General features: G+C 44.8%; 1 protein-coding gene across 1 annotated transcript in view; it reads right to left on the reverse strand.

Annotated features, from left to right (window-relative positions):
- Marchf4 (membrane associated ring-CH-type finger 4) overlaps positions 1 to 22,534 on the reverse strand; it is a 112,982-nt gene that overhangs the window by 23,408 nt on the left and 67,040 nt on the right. The window contains exon 2 of the mRNA XM_031367896.1: positions 1,100 to 1,255. Coding sequence (XP_031223756.1) covers positions 1,100 to 1,255 — 156 coding nt within the window. The remainder of the gene's footprint in view (positions 1 to 1,099; positions 1,256 to 22,534) is intronic.

Here is a 22,534-nt window from a genome sequence, read left to right on the forward strand (position 1 = left end):
CTCATGTTTTCAGACCCTCCTGGGTTTGCAAGGTTGACTCTGTCACACTCACAGTAGAGGGAAACTGTCAGGCATCTGTTGTCTTCATCCTCACTGTCTCGCTGGCTAATTGAATCCATGCCTGCTTATTTGACTGAGGATGTGCGTGTGGAGGTATTTTCAGAAGCAGAGTGCATTCTCCCCACCCCTCTGTGTGTGTGTGTGTGTGTGTGTGTGTGTGTGTGCACTCACATGCCACTATTACTGGTAAACTGCTTGAGTTGGCTGATTGACATAGGACTGGCCAGCAATTGGGGGGGGAGATGGCTATGCCAGCAGAGAAGGAGAGGAGAGAGTAGGCAGAGAGAGTCCTGAGTTTTGCCAATCTGATTGACAGATCTCTACTCTAATTCTGGCCTCTGTTACTCTGCTGTCATGGCTTCCTCATTGTTGTACTCCCCCTCCATTTTCTTTGTTCCTCTTTGTTGTTTCTTCTCCATTCCTTCCCATTCTGCCCCTTATCACAGGAAGTGTGGTCAGTGGGCCAGCAGGAGTAACTCTCATAGCTTGTTAGCAATGCAGGCTCTAGACCTTGCTCTAGACCAGTGAATCAAAATCCACTTGTTAAGACTCCAGGTAAACCACAAGCATATTAAAGTCTGAAAACACCACTGAACCAACCATCTGGTCTACCCAGCTCCTTTTCAGGTCCTTGGCTTAAACTCAAGCCTCATTTTCCAACCTTATTTTCCCAATTGTCTGTTCATTTTCTCTTTGTTTTTCTCTTTTCTTCCCTCCTTCTGTCTCCCCTTCTTGTCCTTCTGTCCTTTTTTCATCTCCTACTTCTTCTATATTCCATTCCTCTTCTCATTAACCAATATGTTTTCTTATTCTGTCTCTTCCATCTATCTCCCCTGACATTTCCCCTCATATAGAGTGTATTTCTCTCTTTGCACAACCTTTCCCCTTTTTGACTAGACTTAAGAGAAAAGAAGGTCTTTCACTACCTCCTGACCATGTGGCACCTAGTTACCAAGCTGCCCTGAATCTAAGGTTTGGTAATTCTCCTACCATAAAGCAGATAATGAGGGAATTCCAGGCTAGGAAGCCCTGGATTTACCTGTAGAGGATTCTTTGTGCTTATGGCGATGACGTGGTACTTGTAGTAGCACAACTCACAACTCCAGCAGCCCCTTTCACTGATCCATTTGATGAGACATGGCTGGTGGGTACATTTGACCGAACCATCACAGCGGCATGGGCTTAGCAGCTCTCCCTGTGGAGAAGAAAACGAGGCAATACGGTGAGACTGGAGCCTCAGTCCAGTGGGTGATAGGATAGATAGGTAAATGGATACTGGAACCCTGGTCTGAGTCACTCTGATAGCCCAGATAAGGTCACAAGTGTTGTCTGGAGCCACCAGAATCTACTGGAATCTACTGGAGAGGCCTGGACTCCAGTGTCCCTATCATAGCTTCCAGGAAGCTTTAGGCAGCTCAGTTACCAGTTCTGAGATCTTCCTTTTACCTGGTAAGACATGAAACGATGAGTCTTTAGGATGTCCAAGGAAGCCTTCTGTAGTTCAATGGTGAGTGGTAGGCTCCATGAGTTTCTCTTTAGAAAAGCAACTAAATGTAAATACCCACAGGACTAGAGAGGCAACACAAGTGATGGAAATCGGCTGGTGGAGACAGGAGTGACTTGGAAAACTCAAACCAAAAGCAAGACAGCCACTACCATCTCCAGCTAGCCACAGGTGAGGCAATACAACAGGATTTGTATTTTTGGTACTGCTGGTGATGGAACACAGGATCTCACACAGATTATCCCCAGTCCCACCAGGACTCTCTTCTCTATACTTCTCAGTAGTCTGATTGTAACAGTTTTAAATGTGATGTTTAAAATGTCCCATGGCTCACTTTGAGTCTAGAGATGCCTAGAGGCCATAGGACCTTTCTCATTCTCCTACATGCCAGTACATGAAGACACTGGGCCTCTCAGTGGTACTTTCTGTGTTGGGCCCTTGAGTAGAAAAAAAAATGTAGGTCAGGCCTGAATCCTATGGGATCTTGGAGGCTGCCCAATGCCCTTGTCAAAGGCCTGGGTTGCTCCAGCTTATTTTGGGGCAAAGGACAAAAGACTAGCTTAGGAGCATTGAAAACAGGAAAATAAACCATCTGGTGAAGCCAGATGGTAAGAATCTGAAGCCCCTTGTAACTGGATGGCAGAGTGTGGCTCATTCTCTAGAGCTCTCTGTGAACATCAGATAGCCATGATTGAAAACTTTGTCTCTTTTCACCTGGTATGGTGGCCCCAAAGTGCCTCTGTGAATCTCACCACCTATTCTCTCTGCCATCTCCTGGTTTTGTTTATTTTGTTTTGAGACAAGGTTTTTCTGTGTTGCTCTGGCCATCCTTGAACTTACTCTGTAGACCTCAAACTCAGAGGGATGCATGCAACTGCCTCCAGAGTGCTGGGATTAAAGGCATGCACCACCACTTCCCAGATTCCATCTCCTCTCTCTTCACTCTCTCTGTCCCAGTTCACTGTCCACTCCATTAGCTCAGCTCTTTTACTCACCTTCCCAGAGACCTTAACAGTTGGGCTCTGCATCCCCTTTGCTCTTACTCGTGGCTTCCTCCCTTACTCTCCATGCTTTCACCCCGGGTCACTTATTTTGGATTCAGTTCCTCTACTCAAAGGACCCATGCACAGCCCAATTCCTGAGCCCTGTGATGCTGTGTTTGGGATAATGCCACTGGAGGCATTTCCCTGCTTGTTTGAATGTTTCATCAACTAGGAAACTAAGCCTTGTTCTCAACTATGAACAAGCAAGTCCAGGATCTTCTGGCCTTTAAGTGTATCCATCTGCATGTTTAGTCTTGCTCTTCACTGTGGACTATAGAACTAGCCATCGCCTCCTATGATTTCAGAAAACATCTGTCCCTTTCATTTTAACTCCTATATGCAAAATTGTAATCTTGGCCTGTATGAAGTCCTTTTGTTCCCAGTCTACTCAAATGTTTAATTCTGTTCTTGAGGTGGATCTAATGCCATATCCTGCAGGGAGTCACCCATGGCTTCTCCAGGTGAAGATCAGTGCTTCAACCCAAAAGGACTTTACACTGGGTGAATGTAGCATCTCATTCTTCGAGAACTTAACATGGAGCCATGAGGATGTATTTATGTACCTATCTGCTCTCCAAGGGACCCCTGGAAGGCAAGGGTGAAGTTCACATCTTTATACCCCTTTTCACAGGTGCTAAGTCCTACAGTTAAAGGCAACCTTTTGTGTTTGAATGAAAAAATGAAAAACTAAACCAAATGTCTTCCCAGACTCCAGCACTGTCCACTTTGTGAGAAGCGGAATGATGTTTATTTTATTAACCCAGTAATTTTTCCAGTACCTGGAAGTCCATGTACCTGTGTGCAATGAGTTACCTGGGTAGTAGATACTTAGGTACCCAGCAGCCCATTCTGTTCCTCAAGTACCAATTGCTTCTCTTGGCTGTGGCCTTTCCCAATCTCATTTCACGGTACTTCCCCATTTGTCTGCAGATCGTTACACAATGACTTCCCACACAGGTAGGTATTTTATACACTTTAGCTTCTCTAGCACCCAGTACAGTACCTACGGTGCAATAATCTGACTTTTTCAGCTCATCATGGGCTTCTCTGTTTGATGAACAAGAGGTTTTATCTCTCTAGGACACAACCTGTCTTGGGTTCTATGGTGGCTGGCAGGAAAGAGCAGGCAGGAGTTGGTGAATGTTGCTGGCCGCTCAGTACAGCACACTGTAACTCCCCATGGTACTGAGTGGCTGTGGCTATAAGACCGAAATGGGAGGGGGTGAGTGGATCGAGGTGCTGGGGGAGGAGCAAAGCCCTCATTACTCATGGCAGCATTTCCTAGGCTCATTAATTCTAACAGGATGAGCTAGGTTTGATTAATCGGGTTGTTAAGCAGTCATGTCAAGTCACCAATCAGGTAAAAGACATTACTTCCGGTCGCTGGCAATGAAACCAAGTGACAGCAGCCTGCACCCTTGTTTCTTGAACAGCAGCAAGGAGAAAAGGCATGGAAGAGCTACTGGATGAAAACAGCCCTTTACAGGATTGAGGCTCTCTTCCTTGGCTCTGGATGAAGACCATTAGCTCTCACTAGAGCCCTTTGAGAGTCACATAGCTACCTACAGAGGGAGTGCGATTGGTCAGGCCTGGTCTAAGTGTCCACAGGCCAGAGCTGAGGTGCTTCTCCTAAAGCCATTTGTTAATTCCCCAACATCCACACTGGATAACCCAAAAGGCAGACTGAGGACTCACTACTAGCACTACAAATATTAGTAAACAGGGTATTAAAACTCCTTTAAAAATATGTATCTGGTGAAAGAAATACTAGATTTTAAAAAATCCACAAAGAAGCTCTTTCAAACAGTGTTAGTGCAAGTCCTATACCAATTGCCTAGGATATGTTTTAATGCACCTCAGGAGGAGGGCCACGGTCCTTTTACTGGTTAGGGTGAAATGCTAACTTAGCCTGGGTCCTTCACCATCTTCTAGTTATACCCACATGTCCTCAAGAACAATAGAATAGAAATAACTGGCAGCAGAAAAAAAAAGGATCATGTTAAATGTAATGAAGATGTTCTTCACAGTAAACTCCTTACAAGCTAAAAATGAGGAGGTTTGTGGGGAGGGGGAAGCTGGAGCAGGATCTCCATTTCGTTGGTAAAGTGCTTGGTGCATGAGTGTGAAGAGCTGAAGCTTAGCCTTCAGCATTCACACAGAAGCTTGGACGTGGTGCTTGAATCCCAGAGCTAGGGAGGCAGGGACAGGAAGGTCCTTGGGGCTCACTGGTTAGCTAGCCTCAATTAAAAATGGCACTCTCCATTTGGTCTCAAAAGGTAAGGTGAATGGCTCCTGAGACTGACCTTTGGCCTCTGTATACATGTGCACACACATGCACATACAGTTCTTTCACATACATACACGCACACACGCACACACACACACACACACACAGAGAGGATCAAATGCTTGTATGCACATATCCATACATACACAAGTTTACATGGTATAATATGGAAACTGAGATGGACACCCTTCCCCTAGCCTCCCAGTATTAAGATCCCCTAACAGAAGAGAAGATGTGATGTAGAGCCCGTGTCATGGAGCCAGCCAGTGAAATGAAAAAAAGGAGAAGCCAGGGCTTTCTGGCCAGTATCAGTGCCTGAGCCTCACTACATAGATACCTGTGCTGTGCATCTCTTCCTGCCTCCTTCCCTGGGGGAGGGAGGGATATTTCTAGCCCACCTCAGCCCCCACAGCCAAATCTCCCATGACTGCCAGCTGCAGCTCTGTCTCCTCTCCCTGCTTCATTACACACAGTCTGGTACTACATCATTTTCATATCCTCTGAGATTTACACTGCTTACTGATACTCCATTAACTAGGCAAACCAGTGATGCCCAGGAAAAGTGTGGACTAAACTACACAGGCCCAGGGCCCTGAGGCCCACCCTTAGGTGCAGGTTATAATAAACTAATCTGCAGAGTGCAGCAAATGCCAGAAGATCCAAGGGGGGGGGTCACTAAATGCCAAGGGACAAGAGGCTTCTTCAGTGACCTCAGGGCTTTGGGACAAGGAAGAAACAGGGAACTCCTCTAATTCTCTGGCTTTCAAGGGAGGGAGTCTGTGAGAGTAGCTAAGAGCACACATTTTAGAAATCAAGCACTTTGGTTCTGAATGTCTCTTTAGCCATTACTAGCTAAGCAAATGTAGGCAAGCCCCTAACCTCTGGGCTGCTGTTTCTTTACCTTCCATGTGCAGATAGCTCTTATCTCCTTAAAAGGAAGATCAAATTCGACGAAGCATACAAAGTGCTCTACAGTCCCCAGCACCAGTAAGCCCTCTTGACAAATTACAGTTTTAACACATATTTCTTTAAGCCTTCATCTTTTTTTATTACAATTCCCTTTTCCTACTGTCATGCTAAGATAAGTCAAATAGGTAATAAAGAAGCAAGAAGCTTAAGAAATAGTTAACTGGGTCACAGAGAGGGGTTAGGATTAAAGGACATTCGATGAGAGTCTGTTGTTCTGGGACAGTACACGGTATTCTAGATTCCCAGTCCAGAAATGTCCTTGTGTTACTAGAGGACACTGGGAGTGCTTGAGGAAACCTTTGCCTTAGAGATGCTAGATAAGAGAAGAACACAAGTCTCTTGGGTTGAGATGGTGCTACAGGCAGGAATCGGGACTAGGTAATTTTCTAGCTGTGGCTGTGACTAACCCGGTGAGAGGGACCAAGAAGAGGGCGAAGAGTCTTCTTCTAATGAGGCACTTGGTAGCCACAGTTATCTCTCCATTCACAGATATTTTTTTGTTTGTTTGTTTTTAGCCTCTTTTTTTTTTTTTTTTTTTTTTTTTTTTTTTTTTTTTTTTTTGCCTTTTTCAGTCTGAAGATCTGGCTTCAAGTGTCCTTAGGTTACCCAGTTGCTATGGTAATGCCAGGTAAGTCCAAGATTGCTTCCCCCCCACACACACTTACAACCAGGCATCTCTGCCACGGAGCAGGAAGAAATACATACAGCATCATGTGGCAAAGACAGCCCCATGCTGGGCCGGAGTTTGCTGTTCTGGGAGAGCAAAACAAGGATACAATAAAACAGCAGCCTTAGGGCACAGTTTATAGTTATTTTCCTTTATTGAGACTCATGATGATCAAGAGCCTGGCTCTCATCCTAGACACTGTTGGCTTTATTCAGGCTCTGACAGTCTGTGTGACCTTGATCAACTTGTTAACCACTTGAAGCTGTGTTCAGTCACCCCTTTGTCCATTCAATATCTACTTACTATGTTCTCTCTTCTAGATGTCTTTATCTGGTAGATAAAGACAATAAATTAGGTAAACAAGTAAATTATGTCTATCTAAGGGAAGCCATCATGTGCTATGGAGACAATAAGCATAGAATGGGAAAGGGACTGTGGATGAGGACATGTGGACTGAGATCCTAAACAGGACTGGGATGGTTAATCTTCATTGTCACGTTGACTACATTTAGAATCACCATGGGAACACACCTCTCAGTGTGTTTGTGAAGTTGTTTCCAGAAATGCTTAACTTGAGGGAAGACCCATTCTGAGTGTAGGTGGCAGCATCCCACAGCTCAGGACCCAGAGTGATGGAAAAAGAAGCTTGAGGACAAGTGTTGCATTTCTCTCTCTCTCTGCTTACTGTCATTGGCTGTAGGGTGACTAGGTGCTTTGTGGTCTCACGGCCCTGTCATTCCTGCCACGACAAACTGTATTTCCTGGAACTCTATGATGGCTCATCTTGGTCATCAACTTGAATGGATCTAGAATCAAGTGACACTCTCATATTTTTGTCACAGCAACCAGGAAACGAACTATATTCCATAGTCGATGGCTATGGGAGCCCTGCGAAGAGGGGTACTTGAATTAAGATGTGAGTAAACCATGCAGATATATGGGACCAAGAAATCTGGACAGGACAATTAAGTGCAAAGGCTCTGAGGCAGAAAAAATGACTGACATATTTCAGGAAAACCAAAGACATTGGTATATTAAGATTGAGTACTGAGAGGAAGGGAGATAGAGGATGTCAAAGTTGGGATCAAAGTTGAGGAAACAGATAAGGAAAGTCTTGTGGACCATCTAAGGGCCTGGCATTTATGGATGAGATGGATAGCTTTGAATGCTTTGAGACACACACACACACACACACACACACACACACACACACACAGAGAGAGAGAGAGAGAGAGAGAGAGAGAGAGAGAGAGAGGGAGAGAGAGAGAGAGATTCTGTCTCTAAGCCCTTCTATTCACCTGTGTTGATCTGACTATGCATGACAGGATCATGAAGGCTTCTCTACTGAGGACAGACGAGAGGGACATAAAGACAGAACCTGGAGATGGAAGGTCATTGAAATAATCCAAGTGGAGGATGAATATGTCGATACAAAACCTAAGAAATTGTTGGTTTCTGCATGTATTTTTGAAGAAACAAATGTTGAGATTGGTTGATGGATTGTATGTGGTGTGTGAGAGAAAAGCAGGAAAATAGAGGATGACGCTAATTTTGATTTGAGCTCTGGGAAGAATGGATGCATTTGTTTTAGTTGAGAAAGACTGAAAAGAAGCAGGTTTAAAGACTGGGTGCTGACTTTTGAAATGATCCATGACATGCCCATCAGCCATCTAGCGGGCATGCCAAACAAACACTGCAGATGCATTAGACTGGCATCTGGGCCGAGAGAGGACAGGGGCGTGAGAATCATTAGCAGTGAGGTAGTTAGTGAGTGCCAGAAAAGGAGAGGCACTATGTCTGATCTTCTTGGTGAATGGCCATGTTTAGAGGTCAGAAAACGTTGGGAACTGGCACAAGAGGCTGAGAAGAGAAGGAAAGAGAACACAGCATTCCCAAAGCCATGGAAGAACACAAGTATGCTAAGAAGTGTGTGTGTGTGTGGGGGGGAAACTATTAACCTTATCCAATGTTGATAGATCAAGTTAGATGAGAGCAAATAATTATCTATGAGTCTGGCAAACTTTCTGATTTTTTTTTTCATTTTTAGGTGAAATATGAAAAAAAAAAAGAAGTTGGGCTTATATTGAAGGTGGAGGAAGAAGTACCAATGGGCCAAGATTGATACGAAATACCAGAAGAGCTTTAGAGAGATTTTTTTTTATCAAAGCAGGGTAACAAGGGAGTAAGTTAGTTCTCACTCAACTTAAATGGAGGTTAGTGTTCCATGGTTACAATGGAGCAGTGGTTCTCAACCTTCCTAACGCTGTGGTAATCCCTATCCATAAAATTATTTTTGTTGCTACTTCATAACTATAATTCTGCTACTGTTATGAATCGTAATATAAGTATTTGTGGAGATTGAGGTTTGCCAATGGGGTCTCAACCCACAGGTTACGAACCACTACCATAGGGGTTAACAAAACTAAAAACATCTTCCCAACTCCTTCAATTATCAATTTCCTTCCTTCTTTTCTTTTTTTCCCCTGCATTTCTCTCTTCATGTCTGTAGATGTGATGTTGTTGGCCACCTCAGCACAGTGTGGTTAGTGATTATTGCCCCCACGTCACAAATGAAGTACCCATTCAGGGAGTTTGCTACATGCTCATGAAAACGAACAAGTTGGGCTCTGAAAACAGCTCCATTTATCAAATGGTTACCCCACCCCCCTCTTTCCACACTGGTATCATTGCCTTCATCTCTTCTTCCACCCTCAGCAGCCTGTCTTTAAAACCATTAACATTTTTGTCCTGATGTGAGAGATGACCTTGCTGGCTCCCTGTTGGGATCTCCCTCACTGGACACATATGCCCCCTATTGCTCTTTCCTCCATCTCCATCTCTGGAATCACTTCTAGGTCATGTTCATGGGATATTAACTGATGTCTGCGTGGTGGGGGATGGGGGAGGAGGACAGGTCAAAAGAGGCTCTCAGTTCCTCTTCCCTCCACCGTCAAGCTTCCAACCTTAGTGGGGAGGAGACCTTTGTTGAAAAGGAGTTAAGAGACAAAGGTTTTCACACACAGACTAATCCACTAAAGATTGTTCGGAGGAGTAAAGAAAATTACTAATTAAAAAATTAGTGAAGGAAAGTCCAGTCTTGGAGATGTTGTGATATGAAGACCCATAGGATCTAAACTTTAAAGTCAAAATTTCCCCTCCAGGCTAGAACTCTGCATTGTGATAGGGAGGAATGGGCATAAGGGTAAGAATTAGGTCATAGGGGTTTTGTGTGTGTGTGTGTGTGTGTGTGTGTGTGTGTGTGAGAGAGAGAGAGAGAGAGAGAGAGAGAGAGAGAGAGAGAGAGAGTTCCCAGTGTCTGACCTAGGTAGTGTCTATGGTATGATAATATATAGCTGACAAGAAAAGTCAGGCCCTGTTTTCTGTCTCTCCTTAAAGCCTCACATTCTGGGTCCAGCTAACAGTGAGGACTATCAGTAGTTTGTGTGTGAGAGCATACACGAGCATGCATGCCTGTGTGTACACATGCACACATGCAAGCACGCGCGCGCGTGCACACACACACACACACACACACACACACACACACACACACACACACAAACTATAGGCACAACAAATAATATTATGGGTCCAAGATGTTGATCAGTTGTTTGTGTGGCTGTATTCTGAGTTTGTGGAGGAAGACTGAGACAGGAAGAGACAATGCCCAAATAGGATTAATGAATAGAAGAAAAAAAGCTAAGGGAACCTGGAAAATTCTAGTGTCTTCTTCCGTCAGGACAGTAAACAATCATTTCCTCATCCTCTAGACGTTGGGAGTCGATGTATACTGTCATCAGAATCAGGACAAAAATGGCTTATCATGATGGCCTTCTTGCCAGCAGACCGTGAAGGATGAGGGGAGGGAGGATAGTGACCCTAAAGATGCTCCGAGACCTGAAAACCCATTATTGTTCACAAACAAGCCATCCTGAATGTTGTGCATACTGTATTAGAAAGTGTACGAACAACTCTGTTTTCAGAAGAGAGTCTTTTAGCTTGATCATCCATCCACACTCCTTCCCACACAGACCATGCTTTTGTCAATAGATCTAAGGCCAAATCTTGGCTTCAAGGGACCAGCAGCATGCCAGTAATATTGGAGAGAAATTATGAATTGTTGTGAGATAACTTGATCTAAAGGAGAGAGAAATCTATTACTAAGAAGAGACTTAAAGCCCTAATAAGCTGTAGTTATCGACACTAAATCCAATTAACCTACAAAATTATTTCTGTTTCTATTCTCATACCACCCACTTACTCTCAGAAACACCCAGACACGGACAGCCTCACACAGCTAATTTACGTGCATCTTCATGGAAAATGTCCTGGTTTATCTGTTCATCGTCTCAAAATAATTGGAATGTTAAAAGGGACGAGAAAGGTGGACAGGCGAACCCAAGCCCTTCAATCTGTGACATTCATTATCCTGGTAATTATTTTATTCCTACCCTGCTTCTCTCCCTATAATTTAACTAGTATAAGATAAATATACCTATTTCTTCTAACGTCTTCTAAATTTACTCAACTGCTACTAGAGAGAAGAACTTAACCTCACAATAATTGAATTTAAATAACATCCAATTCTGTGAAGTCGAACATGATCTGCATAGTAAACAAGCCACAGGATTTGAGGGCTGGCAGGAAGAAAGAAGGTCACACTTAATGTGCATATGCGTAATTGTATCTGTGTTTCTAATGGCCCAGATGTGTAATCTAATGTCTGTTTGTCTTTCTGTCTAACTCATCATTACCATCGTTATTGTTACCAAAGAGCCAAAATTAAAAGCTGGTCTGGCCTCTTTCCTCTGCCTGGCTCAAGAGGAAAACATAATTCAGATAAGCCTTGAGAAACTAGAATTGGGCTATTTGCATACAGTGGGCTGGGCCCATGTCCAGGGTTCCAGGCCACTACACTTCTCAGGAAGTTTCAGGGATGCCAGGTCACTATGTTCTCTTTTTTTTTGTTCCAGAAACCAGGCCAAATCATCTGACAGGTTGGAAGGAAGGTGGAGACGTATCCCCTTGAGTCAGTCCTCTACGGTCCTTGCACACTAGCAGAGGAGTGTGCAGCCTCAACTCTCCAAACCCCTTGTGATGCTCCCTGGAGGTACTGTGGTGAAATTCGCCTAAAATTAATTTTCATTCACTGTGATTAATGCATCATTTGGAGGGCTTAGGGGATACGGCAGAGGCTGCTGGTGCAAATAGCTGGAGTGACGTGTTGCTTTCGGATGCTTCAGATCAGGGCCCTAGGTCCGTAGGATCACGTGGGGCAGTGGGCTGTTCTGGCAGCCTGGGTCCAGTCGAGCTACCGCCCTGGAACCCCGGAGCACCCACTGAGCAGAGCGAATTTGTTCTCGAGGGACAGCAGGAGTTTGGTGGTAGCTCCAGGGACCTTGGCTTAGATTTCAGCCCCAACCCTCCCCCCAAAAGCCCCAGAAGGAGAGGTGTGTAATATTGGTCAAGTCCTCTTACATGCAAATAAAGATTCTCAGCCCAAACCAATGAGAGATAACTGCTGTCGAAATCTGAATGACCCCCAAAACTGTGTGTGTATGTATGTGTGTATATAAATATATATAAATATTTATATATGTGTATGTATGTGTATATATATATATATATATATATATATATATATAGGTAATATATATATATATATATTACCTAGAGAAGTAAAAGTGTGAAAGATCTACTCCTTTGTCTGAGCCTTTTGTTCTAAGAGCTGTAAGACTTGGGAGGTCTGCCCTCCCAAAACCTGAAGCTGCGCGGCACTCCTCACTGGCTAGTCGGCCTTTCCGCCCAGCCACGCAGGGCAGCGCCGAGAAACAGAGTGGCCTGGAAGACACAGCAGAGACGGCTCCGCCAGTGTTCACTAGGGCTCCTGTACCAAGCCGGGCCAGAGAGCTCTGTGGAAAGCCTCCGCATTCAGGCCCACAGGATCGCCCTGCAAAGCATAGAAGCAACACCTTTCCAATCCCAGCTTGCCCACTATGTGGCTGGGGACTATAGTTTAAGTGATCTCTACCTGAATCCACTGTTTCTGAGAGTTGAGGCTGCATCAGAATCACTTGGGAATCTTGCTTAGCATCTCCACACTGGCTGCAACCCAAAGACACCGACTCCACGAAGACCCACTTAAAACAAAATTGGCTAAGACCTACTTTGTAACGTGTTGGACCAGATACTCATTAACAAACCTTCTGCCTCCTACATTACTTTGAGACTTTTATGTACACAAAGATAAAAATAAGCATCGAGAATGAAAACTTATGGAGGACTCATTGTGTGCCAGTTCCTGTCACAGGCATTGAATTCTGGGTTCAAGTACCATATCTCCCACTTGCTGGGTGGAAAGATATTGGGCAAGTTGCTCCAAGCTCCCAGGTCTCTCTCTCTCTCTTTGTCTCTCTATCTCTTTCTGCCTCCTCTCCTCCCTCTCTCATCTCTTCCCCTCTCTCTCCTCTCTTTCATTCTCTCCATTCTCTCTCCTCTCTCTGTCGCTCCTCTCTCTGTCTCTGTCTGTCTCTGTCTCTGTCTCTGTGTGTGTGTGCGTGTGTGTGTGTGTGTGTTTCAAGACATAGTTTCTTCTGTGTAGCCATGGCTGTCCTAGAACTCATTCTGTATGCCAGGCTGGCATTGAACTCATAGAGATCCACCTGCCTCTGTCTCCCAAGGGCTGGGATTGAAGGTGTGCGCCACCGCCCCCTGGCCTGTGGTTGCCTCTCTTGCTAGTTTATAGTCCATGCCTTTGAATATGTGCTAGGGGCCAAGCACTGTCCTAAGGACCTGGTGTGCACGAGGTGGTATGACATTGTTGCTGAAGCCCTTGGCTCCATTATACATTACCTTAGACAAGTTTCCTTATGGGTTAAAGTAGGGCCAGAGACACTTCCTGTATTCCTAGGTTTCTCAGAAAGAGTAAATGGGGTAAGATATGATGAGAAATGCTTAGAACCCTATGGAACACATAGGGAGTGTCTGTGGTGGCACTATACCATGCCCTTCCACGGATACCTACCTTTACCGAAACTTTTCACACCCTAACAGAAGGAAGTAGGTACCGGCTCTGCAAACGAGAGAACTATAACTATTGTTGCTTCACCAAGTAATGTACTTTGGTGACTTGAAAGCCATGGGCCTGAAGTCTGTGAGCCTGAAGATGCTGTGAGCCAGGAATATGAGATTAGGTGATGCCTTGCAGGGAAGCTTCGAGTTTCCAGGTATTTGATATCTGCCCTGGCATGTTGGGAGGAGGGAAGAAGAAAGTGCCCCAAGTCCTTATTCACCCTCCTGCCTCCACAGCCCTCCTTTGGTAGGACCTACCCTCCTCCACCCAAGCCTGTTTTTTCACATTTGTGAATTCTACCTTCTTCGTGACGATGGGTGGGGGTGGCTGGTCACGGGCATCATTCTTTCCCTCTCCTGTTTTGGGTACAGTTTTGGTCTTATTGTGTGCATGGGAAGAACTAGAGGATAGTGAGGTAGGGAGGGTGGGGCCTAAAGGCAGAAAAAAAAAGAAAGAATAGGAAGGAGACGGGAGTGGATGTGATCAAAAAGCATAATATATCAATGCATGAAAATTGTAGTGAAACTCACTAGTGTGTATAACTAATATGCATTAATAATTATCATTAAGAAAAAGAGTTTAGCAACAAAGGAGGGTTCAGAGAAGGAAAGACTCTTGCTTGTAATCTATTGCCCACTTTTTAAAGAGATTATGGTAAGCCTGTATATTGTCATTTCTTCCTGTAGACCAGTCTTCCTCCTCAAATCAGCCTCATAATCATTGTACTTCACTTAGAGCAGTGGTTGACAACCTTCCTAACTCTGCAGCCCTTGAATACACTTTCTCATGGTGTGGTGACCTTCAACCATAACATTATTTGGTTGTTACTTCAGAGCTGCAATTTTGCTACCTTTATGAATCAAATGTAGATGTCTGATAGACAGGAGATCGGATATGTGACCCTCAGGGGTGCCATGACCCACAGGGTGAACCGCAGACTTAGACAGACCAACCTAAAACCCTTAGGAAGCTGCAGTGGCACAGAAGAGGTTCCGTTCTGAGCCCTGCCCAGGTCCCATGCTCCCAAGACAAGGCCCCACTTCCCTGCAGGACCTTGCCCATGCCAGAGTCTGATGCAAACCCAGCTCCGTTCTTTGCACGCCTCTCAGGAAAGCATACTATTCCTGAAATCTTGGCTGCAGCTCCCTGTCAGCAGAAAGCATGCTAAGCGAATTTGAATGACTCTGGCATGCGAATAGACTCCAGGCTGCTGGCTCCAAACTAAGCAGCTCCAAGTCGCTGTGGCTGCTGTTATCTTGGCAATTTTATTTTCTGTTTCAAAGAATCCTATAGTCCTTACCTTCTGGATCTCTCTCTTTCTCTCTCTCTCTCTCTCTCTCTCTCTCTCTCTCTCTCTCTCTCTCTCTCTCTCTCTCTCTTTCTCTCTCTCTCTCTCTCTGTGTGTGTGTGGGGGGGTGTTGGGAGTGTGTTAAAAGTATTCTTTCCCTACTCTAGTCTCTAGTTAGATTGCCCCCAACCCCAACAAATGGAAGGAACCCAAGAGAGCCTCTCTTGCTCACCAGCAACTCCTCCCAATGTCCTCTTTGAACTCAGGCATAGACACCTGTATGGGGTAAAGCTGACAGAGGATCAGGGTGGGGGTGTAGGGGTGTGGAGGTGTGGGGGAGAGATTTACAGACAAACACTGTTTCCCTCTGAGGGCTGAGAACAGTCTCCTTTCATGAACATTCAGCAGCCTTGGGTGGAACACCACCACTCAGTCCTCATATTGAAAATGCAAGATGGCCCCAGCCCAAGAGACATGGCGACAGGCATTTCAAACCCGCCCAGAGTCTCAGCGTAATCTTACACTCATGTTTTGCTTAATTAGGGGCTGATAAAGAAAGTCTCGGCTCCCTTTTGTTTGCTTTTAGTCTCTGTCCGATGACCAGGCCGTTCTGCAAGCACTTGTGACTCAATGTTCTCAGTCGAGTCTGGGACTTGGCGAGCCAGCGCCATGTTCCTCTTGTTCTTAGGATTTATAATTGTTCAACACTTTGTTCATTTCCCCTCCCCGCCCCCAGTCGTCATCCATCTATGCTGAAAGGCCCTATATTTAGATCCCATTCTCACATCATTGATCATTTCACATTTCAGCCACTCTTTGTAGAGCTTTGCTGGTCTCTAGGTTTCACAAGACAAGACTTCCTACCACATCAATGCACCTGCTCAGAGACTGGGGGACGAGAGGAAAACTGTATCTTAAAACTATGTAATGATTGATTAGAAATTAAGATTTCCTCTAGCTACAGCTCCCCTTCCCACATAAATGTCCCCTCCCCAAATCAGGGACATGTTCCCATTCCCCCAGTGGGCTGGAGAGGGCTTAGTGGTTAATAGCACTGACTGCTCTTCCGGAGGTCTTGAGTTCAAATCCCAGCAACCACGTGGTAGCTCACACCCATCTGTAACGAGATCTGACGCCTTCTTCTGGTGTGTCTGAAGACAGCTACAGTGTATTTACATATAATAAATATAAATATTTAAAAAAAAAAAGAATTCCCCTAGTGATTTCCTGATTTTACAAATCATGTCCAGGAATGGAGCCACTCCTTCAAAGCGCATGGGAACTTTTAAGGCTATGAACACAGGTTGCCATGTTAGTCTTCAAAACAATGATACCGAACAATGCTGTTCGCTAACACCAGAGTTAGTATTTGCTGCTGCTCTTCCATACTCAAGGCCCCTCCCCTTCTTCATATTCTCAGAGATATCTGTTGAGGGTATCATAGCCACGACTCAAGAAAGAAGCCTCAGGAAATGTGGAAAATCTGTCACTGTATCTTTCTTTGGGAAGGTGCAGCCTTCAGTTGTAATACTCTGGCAATGAGCAATGCAACTGAAGAACGTCTAGGAGAGGACGGGCTCTTTCAGCCGTGAAAGGACCAAGACGTATTCAGGGGAAACCTGCAGAGTCTCAGCCTGAGGGTCTTGCCCCCTTGGAGGAACAGGTAGAGGACTGGGATGATCTGAGAACTCCTGTCAAGGATCTTTGCTCTACCCAGATTCCAAGATGGCAACCACCAGAGTAAGTACTCGGGATTGAACCGCTTGGAACATGAAAGACCTGCCAGACAGGGGATTGCTCACAATTGCCCAGATTCAGAGACATTACAGACTCCCAGTAAAAGCCTCATGTGACTGAGCATCTGTGACTAAAAAGGTATCCTAATGAAACCTGTGTCTTTCCCTGCTACAATTCCAACCTTTTCTTTTTTTTTCAAGATAAATGGAAAGCACCCATATTCTGTGCCATCCACTAGCTCTATCCGTCAACCCTAGCCACTAAGTACTCTTCTGCATTTGTACCCTCAAAGAAAAAACTTAAATGACCACTTACTATTCTTCACAGATGAATGATTCACTTGATATGATTTGGCTGATCTTGACTATGAGTTAGCTAAATACTGGCTAATCCAGGATGGGATGACCCAATTCTGGTCCAGGTGTCTCATATCATCTAGTAACACTGCCCAGCCTGTTGGCATAACAACAGAAGGAGTCCCACTAGCAAGAGAGGGCACTTAGTCCTCAAGCACTTTAAGCCTCTGCCTGCATCCACATTGTCCATTGCCCAAAGCAAGGCATGTAGCTTCTCTAGACCTGATGGAAATGGTCATAGCCAAAAGAAAGCGGCAATGGGGAGGCCATTGAGACAATCACTCTACTATGTTAGCTAGTTGGCCTTGGACAATTTCCTTCACTTGAGCCTGAGTCCCATTATCTGTGTAAGTACAGCTTTACAGCACTTCCTCACTCTACCAGATGTACAAAGTGTACCACACAATACATTCTATTTTTATTAATTTCCTTCTCTCCTCATTTCTCCTCATTTGAACTCTCTGCCTTTCGTCAAGCAAATCATCCTCTACATTCAGAGTTCTAACCATTACATCTATGGCTCCTGTAGCATCCTCAGCTCTAGCTGGGAGTTAATGGATACTCAGCTCATCCTATTAATCTGGATTGGAGATATTAAAAGGAAGTGTCAAGAAGTCTCTTTCTTTTACTCCTGGGAACATCCAGTCGAGGGATGATATCTTGGTTCTATGATCTAACTCCACCACTAAGAGAGAGAGACGAAGGGTTAACACATTTGGACTAACCAAGGACTCTGAAGATAGCCAACAGGATAGGAGACCTCCCATTTCCCAATTTAAATGTGGGCTTAGGGGTAGAAGAAATAGTCTGGCCTCCCCTTAGCTAATCAAGCTCTAGAAGAGACATTAATTGCAGCCAGCCAGTCCTGCTGAGGGGACCCAAAGCTGCCAGCTCCCTTGCTGGGAATGAAATAGAACTGTAATTGGTTGTGAAAGCATCGTGGCAGGAGGTACAGAGAGGGGTTGGTCCTCACCCCCCAAGCAGGTGAGAGAAGCTTTGAGGGGAGGCCCAAAGGAGGTGCCTGGTATTGAGCACCTGCCTCACTTGGAGGTCATCTTGATCGCAATACTACAGTTCCTGGACTATAGCCAGGCTGAAGGACCTTCTCATGGACTCGTTGCCAGAGCGCCAAGCTTGTAAACCTTCTCATCTCTGTGCTTCTGACTTCCCCTGAGAGAAAGAATGCACAGCGATTGTCACCAGTGTATCTAGTCTCCTACTTCAGAGAGTTCTGCAAACATAAGCTTCACCTCCAAGTGTGTGTGCACATGCCTGTGTGGTAACACGTATGTGTGCCAGTGTGCCTGTGTGTTCACATGCTTGTGTGCACTAGCATGCCTGTGTGCTAGTATACATGTATGCACACGTAAGTGCTAACATGACGTATGTGCTAACATGTGTGCTAGCATGTATGTGTGCTAGCATGCATGCGTGTACACATGCCTGTGTGCTAGCATGATATATGTGCTCATTTGTATGTTTCTATGATTAGAAGCAGTGGTCCAACATCCCTCCCCAGCTGTCTCAGAGAGACATTAATATTTCCTCACTCAAATAAATGAATGCGATATCGATTGGAGAAAACTTGCTCTGAGTGATGCGTGTATTCTCTCTGTTATTACAATTCCCAGAACACGTGTAACAAAGGATGGCAAGTGGAGGCCAATCTTGAGTATGCAGCGGTGCATATACCTCTCAGGGACAGGTAGGCAAGTTGGTTAGTGCCTTTGTGCGGTAGAATGAGAGTAACAGTGGTACTTATCCAATCAAACTGTAGAGAAAAATGGGATGTAAAGTGCTCAGGAAAGAGCAAAAAGTTAGCTGTGTTACTTTGAGGGAATGTAGGTGAGAGGAAGTGGGACTAATGACTAACCCTTCTGTAATCTGTTGACCGAGTGATGTAGTGAACCGCTGGTAGAAAAACCGAGGCTGAGCCATTAAAAATACAGCCAAAGATGATACTTCCAGAAGACTCCTTTTAATGAGATGAAAATTCAGAATTTTCGAGGAAACCTTAATTTATTAATACTTTAAAACTCAAAGCAATGAACCGTCATTTATAACTACTAAGCGGTTTTATGTTTATTGTGCATTTGGACTTTTATTGTCAGATTTTTATTGAAATTTTGCCATAAATTCAGTTAGGAAGGAGAGCAATTCCTTCAAGGGGACAATAGAGATGACATTTTATAACCTATAAAGGCACGGCAAGCTTCTAATGTGTAACCAAAAAAAGTAGGGGGGGGGGCAGAAAGACAGGGAAGGGAAGAGAAGCACAGTTGAGTTCCATTTCCCTCTCAATGTTCTTGCCCCCATTCATACTTCATGAGGACCAAGACAGATCTTTGGTTTAAGCTCGGAGTGTAGGAATTAAAATAGAACCGTCAGAATAAAAGATTTGACCAAGCAGAGCAGCCTCTGCAGCGGTACCGACTCCAACCCCCACCAAAGCAGAAGGAAGTCTGTGGCCTCTAGGAAAAGCCTAGAGGAGAGGACATTGAGTCCTGTCCTCTGTAAACCAAAGAGACCTTTCAGTATGAGAATCAATGTCTTACAAGTTAACAGTGGTGGCAAACACCTGTAATTCCAGCAATTGAAAAACTGAGACAGGAGGATTACAAGTTCAAGGCCAGTCTGGGCTACATAGTGAGATCTTGACTCAAAAACTTGAAAACAGCACAGCTGAGTAGAGAGCTCAGTAGGTAGAGAACCTTCTCTGCAGGCACCAGAACCTGAGTTTGGATTCCCAGTACTCTCATAAAAGCCATGCCTCTAACCCCGGCACTGGGCAGAGATGGAGACAGGAAAATCCTGGGGCTTGGTGGACAGCTGTTATAGCCAAACCCAGGATCTCTGGGTTTGGTGAGAGATTCTATCAAAAAAATAACACAAAGAACAGTAAAGGAAGACACTAGAAGTCAACCTCTGGCTTCCACACACTTGCATGCACACACATGCCCCCTCATTCTCCTGAAGACAGGAGAAGTCGAGGAGATGGGAAGAAAGGCAACCAACTGGCTCCTCCTCATCTAAGTATGGTCCTTGGATAACAGTTCAGTGCTCTGGCTCCTGGAGACTACCTGTGCTTAGGAAATGAGCAGAATGGCCACTTAAAGAAGTCACATGCTATGTTACAGTTGTGTAGCTTGGTCTTCTTGTGGGACTCCTAACAGTGGGAGCAGGGGCTGTCTCTGACTCTGTTGCCTGCCTTTGGGACCCTTTCCTTCTACTGGGCTTTATCCAGCCTTAATAGGAGAGGAGGTGCCTAGTCTTACTACAACATGATATGCGGTGGCTGGTTGATATCCATGGGGGGGGGAGTGTCTGCCCTTTTCTGGTGGTGGAGTAGAGTGACTGGGAGAAGAGGGGGGAGCAGAAACCAGCCTGGTTGTAAAAAATAAATAAATAATCAATTAATTAAAAATAAAGCCCATAAATATTTGCAGAAAGTCTGGAGGATAACTGAGTAACAGTCGCTTTCCTACCGAAGGCACAACTACCTCCGTTGTCATGTTTCTCAGATGCCCAAGAAGCTGTGATCATGCTAGATATTTTATAATTTTATTGTTATTGATCCATTGGATAATGAATAAATTACTTTTGAAACAAACAACAACAAAAGAACTTACGTGCTGCACAAATCAGCTTACCACCTCAAGGAATGAATTTTCTCGTACTTGCTCATTCGGTAATAGGTTTAGGGAGAGTGTGTCTGTAAAGAGCCTGCACCCTTCCTGCTGTCCGAGGCACTGAAATAAAATGCCCGTGATACTTGGCTAGGAGTGAGGCTGTGGGTGACAGCATTAAGGAAGGCCTCAAGAGTGCCGATGCCCACAGGGGGCACATCCCTGGTGACATAAGGGATGAAGACCTTCCTAGAGCATGTGATAACTAGTCTTCATTGCTAGCTTGGCTGGATTTATTTAGCATCACCATGGAAACGCGTCTCTGAGTGGGTCTGAGGGTGTTTCCTAAAAGGTTTAACTGAAGAGGTAAGACCCACTTTGAAAGTGGGCAACACCATCCAGGAGTCAGTGAATACAAAGGAGAAGGCAAGCTGGTTGCCAAAATTCATCTCTACTTCCTGACTGTGGACATGATGTGGCCAACTGCCTTATGTTCCTAACCCCATGGCTTCCCTGCCACAATGAACTATAACCCCTTTAGACAAACCTTTCTTCCTTTATGTTGCTTCTTGTCTTTGGTTAAAGTAACAAGCTAGGTAGCTCATACAGAGCTTCGGACAAATGCTTGGTTTTCGGTCCAGCCTCCCCAACTCTGCCACATAGACAAGACCATTTCTCTTTCTTGAACTGCCTTTTATTTATTGGTTAAAGGGGGGAGGTGTTAGATTAATCATCTCTACTAGTCTCTGGCAGGTTTTGACTTTTTAAGAATCTATAAATTATACAAAAGAGTCACAGATGAAAAGCAACCTAATGCCAGATTCCAGGATTTGCTTGCAGATAAACTAGCCAAAGCCAGGCAAGCTGCTTGTAGTTGGAGGGAGCACATTGCTGGGCAGCTTGGGAGGTCACCTGGAGATGGCATCAACAACCACTTGTACCCATCCAAGAATACCGAAATAGGGGCTTAGAGAGAAGCGTTGAGTGTTGTATAACTATAACATAGCAATGGAGAGAGTGAGCGGGGAGAGGAGGGAGGAAACAACAGAGAGAGGGAGTGGGAAGAGGATTCAGGGTACTGGGAAGAAGAGTGCAAAGGTGCCATTCTAGTGTGTTTCTCGTGCTCACTCCAAATCCCATTTCAAAACAGCTGGTTCACATGTTCGTGCCCAGGCTCCCTACGCAAGCACCTTGTCTTTTGTTTGGCTTCTCTGCTGTGTAAGATCCTAGACTGAGCTGGGAACCATAAACACTGTAGATATTGAAAGGAGCCTCTCTACTGTAAATACAGATCAGGTTCTCGGGAGGTTTCTTAGCCTGAATATGATCACCTAGAGTAAGAGATTATTAAAGAAGATTCTGGACTTGTAAAATTGGTACCTGCATCCCCCAGAAGAGAAGACCTGCAGAGAGATGGAGGCAAAGTTCCAATTAAGAGTGATTGGCTCTTTCTCTCCCTAGTTCTCACACACCCTCCTGTAGCAATGGAGGGGTGTTGCTCTAAAGATGTATGTGAGGTATGGCCAGTATTTTTGTTCTTATTCTATCTTTGTCTCCACTCAGTAAATCTCCAACAAATGATTCTGTCTTGGCCCCTAGGACAGTAGAAAACACCTACAGACTCCACACAAGTACTCAACTCAATATACATACAGCTATCTCATGCATGCATTCATAATCATTAACTAGTCTCTCAGTGGTGGGGAGCCTTACAAGATAGCCATTTCATTGAAAAAAGCACTAGATCCAGCTACCCCATGCTTTCTGGAAGGATGGACAGATACTGGATTCCAAGAGGCAATCTGTAGCAAGGGCTATCTGTAAAAGGAGGAGAGGAGGTATTAAAACTTTGAAGATGGATTCTTACCCTCACCTAATGTCTGTGCCACCCTCCAAGCAGAACCATTGTTCATTGAAACAGTTGG

The sequence above is a fragment of the Mastomys coucha genome, unplaced genomic scaffold (genome assembly GCF_008632895.1).
Source record: "Mastomys coucha isolate ucsf_1 unplaced genomic scaffold, UCSF_Mcou_1 pScaffold14, whole genome shotgun sequence".
NCBI lineage: Eukaryota > Metazoa > Chordata > Mammalia > Rodentia > Muridae > Mastomys > Mastomys coucha.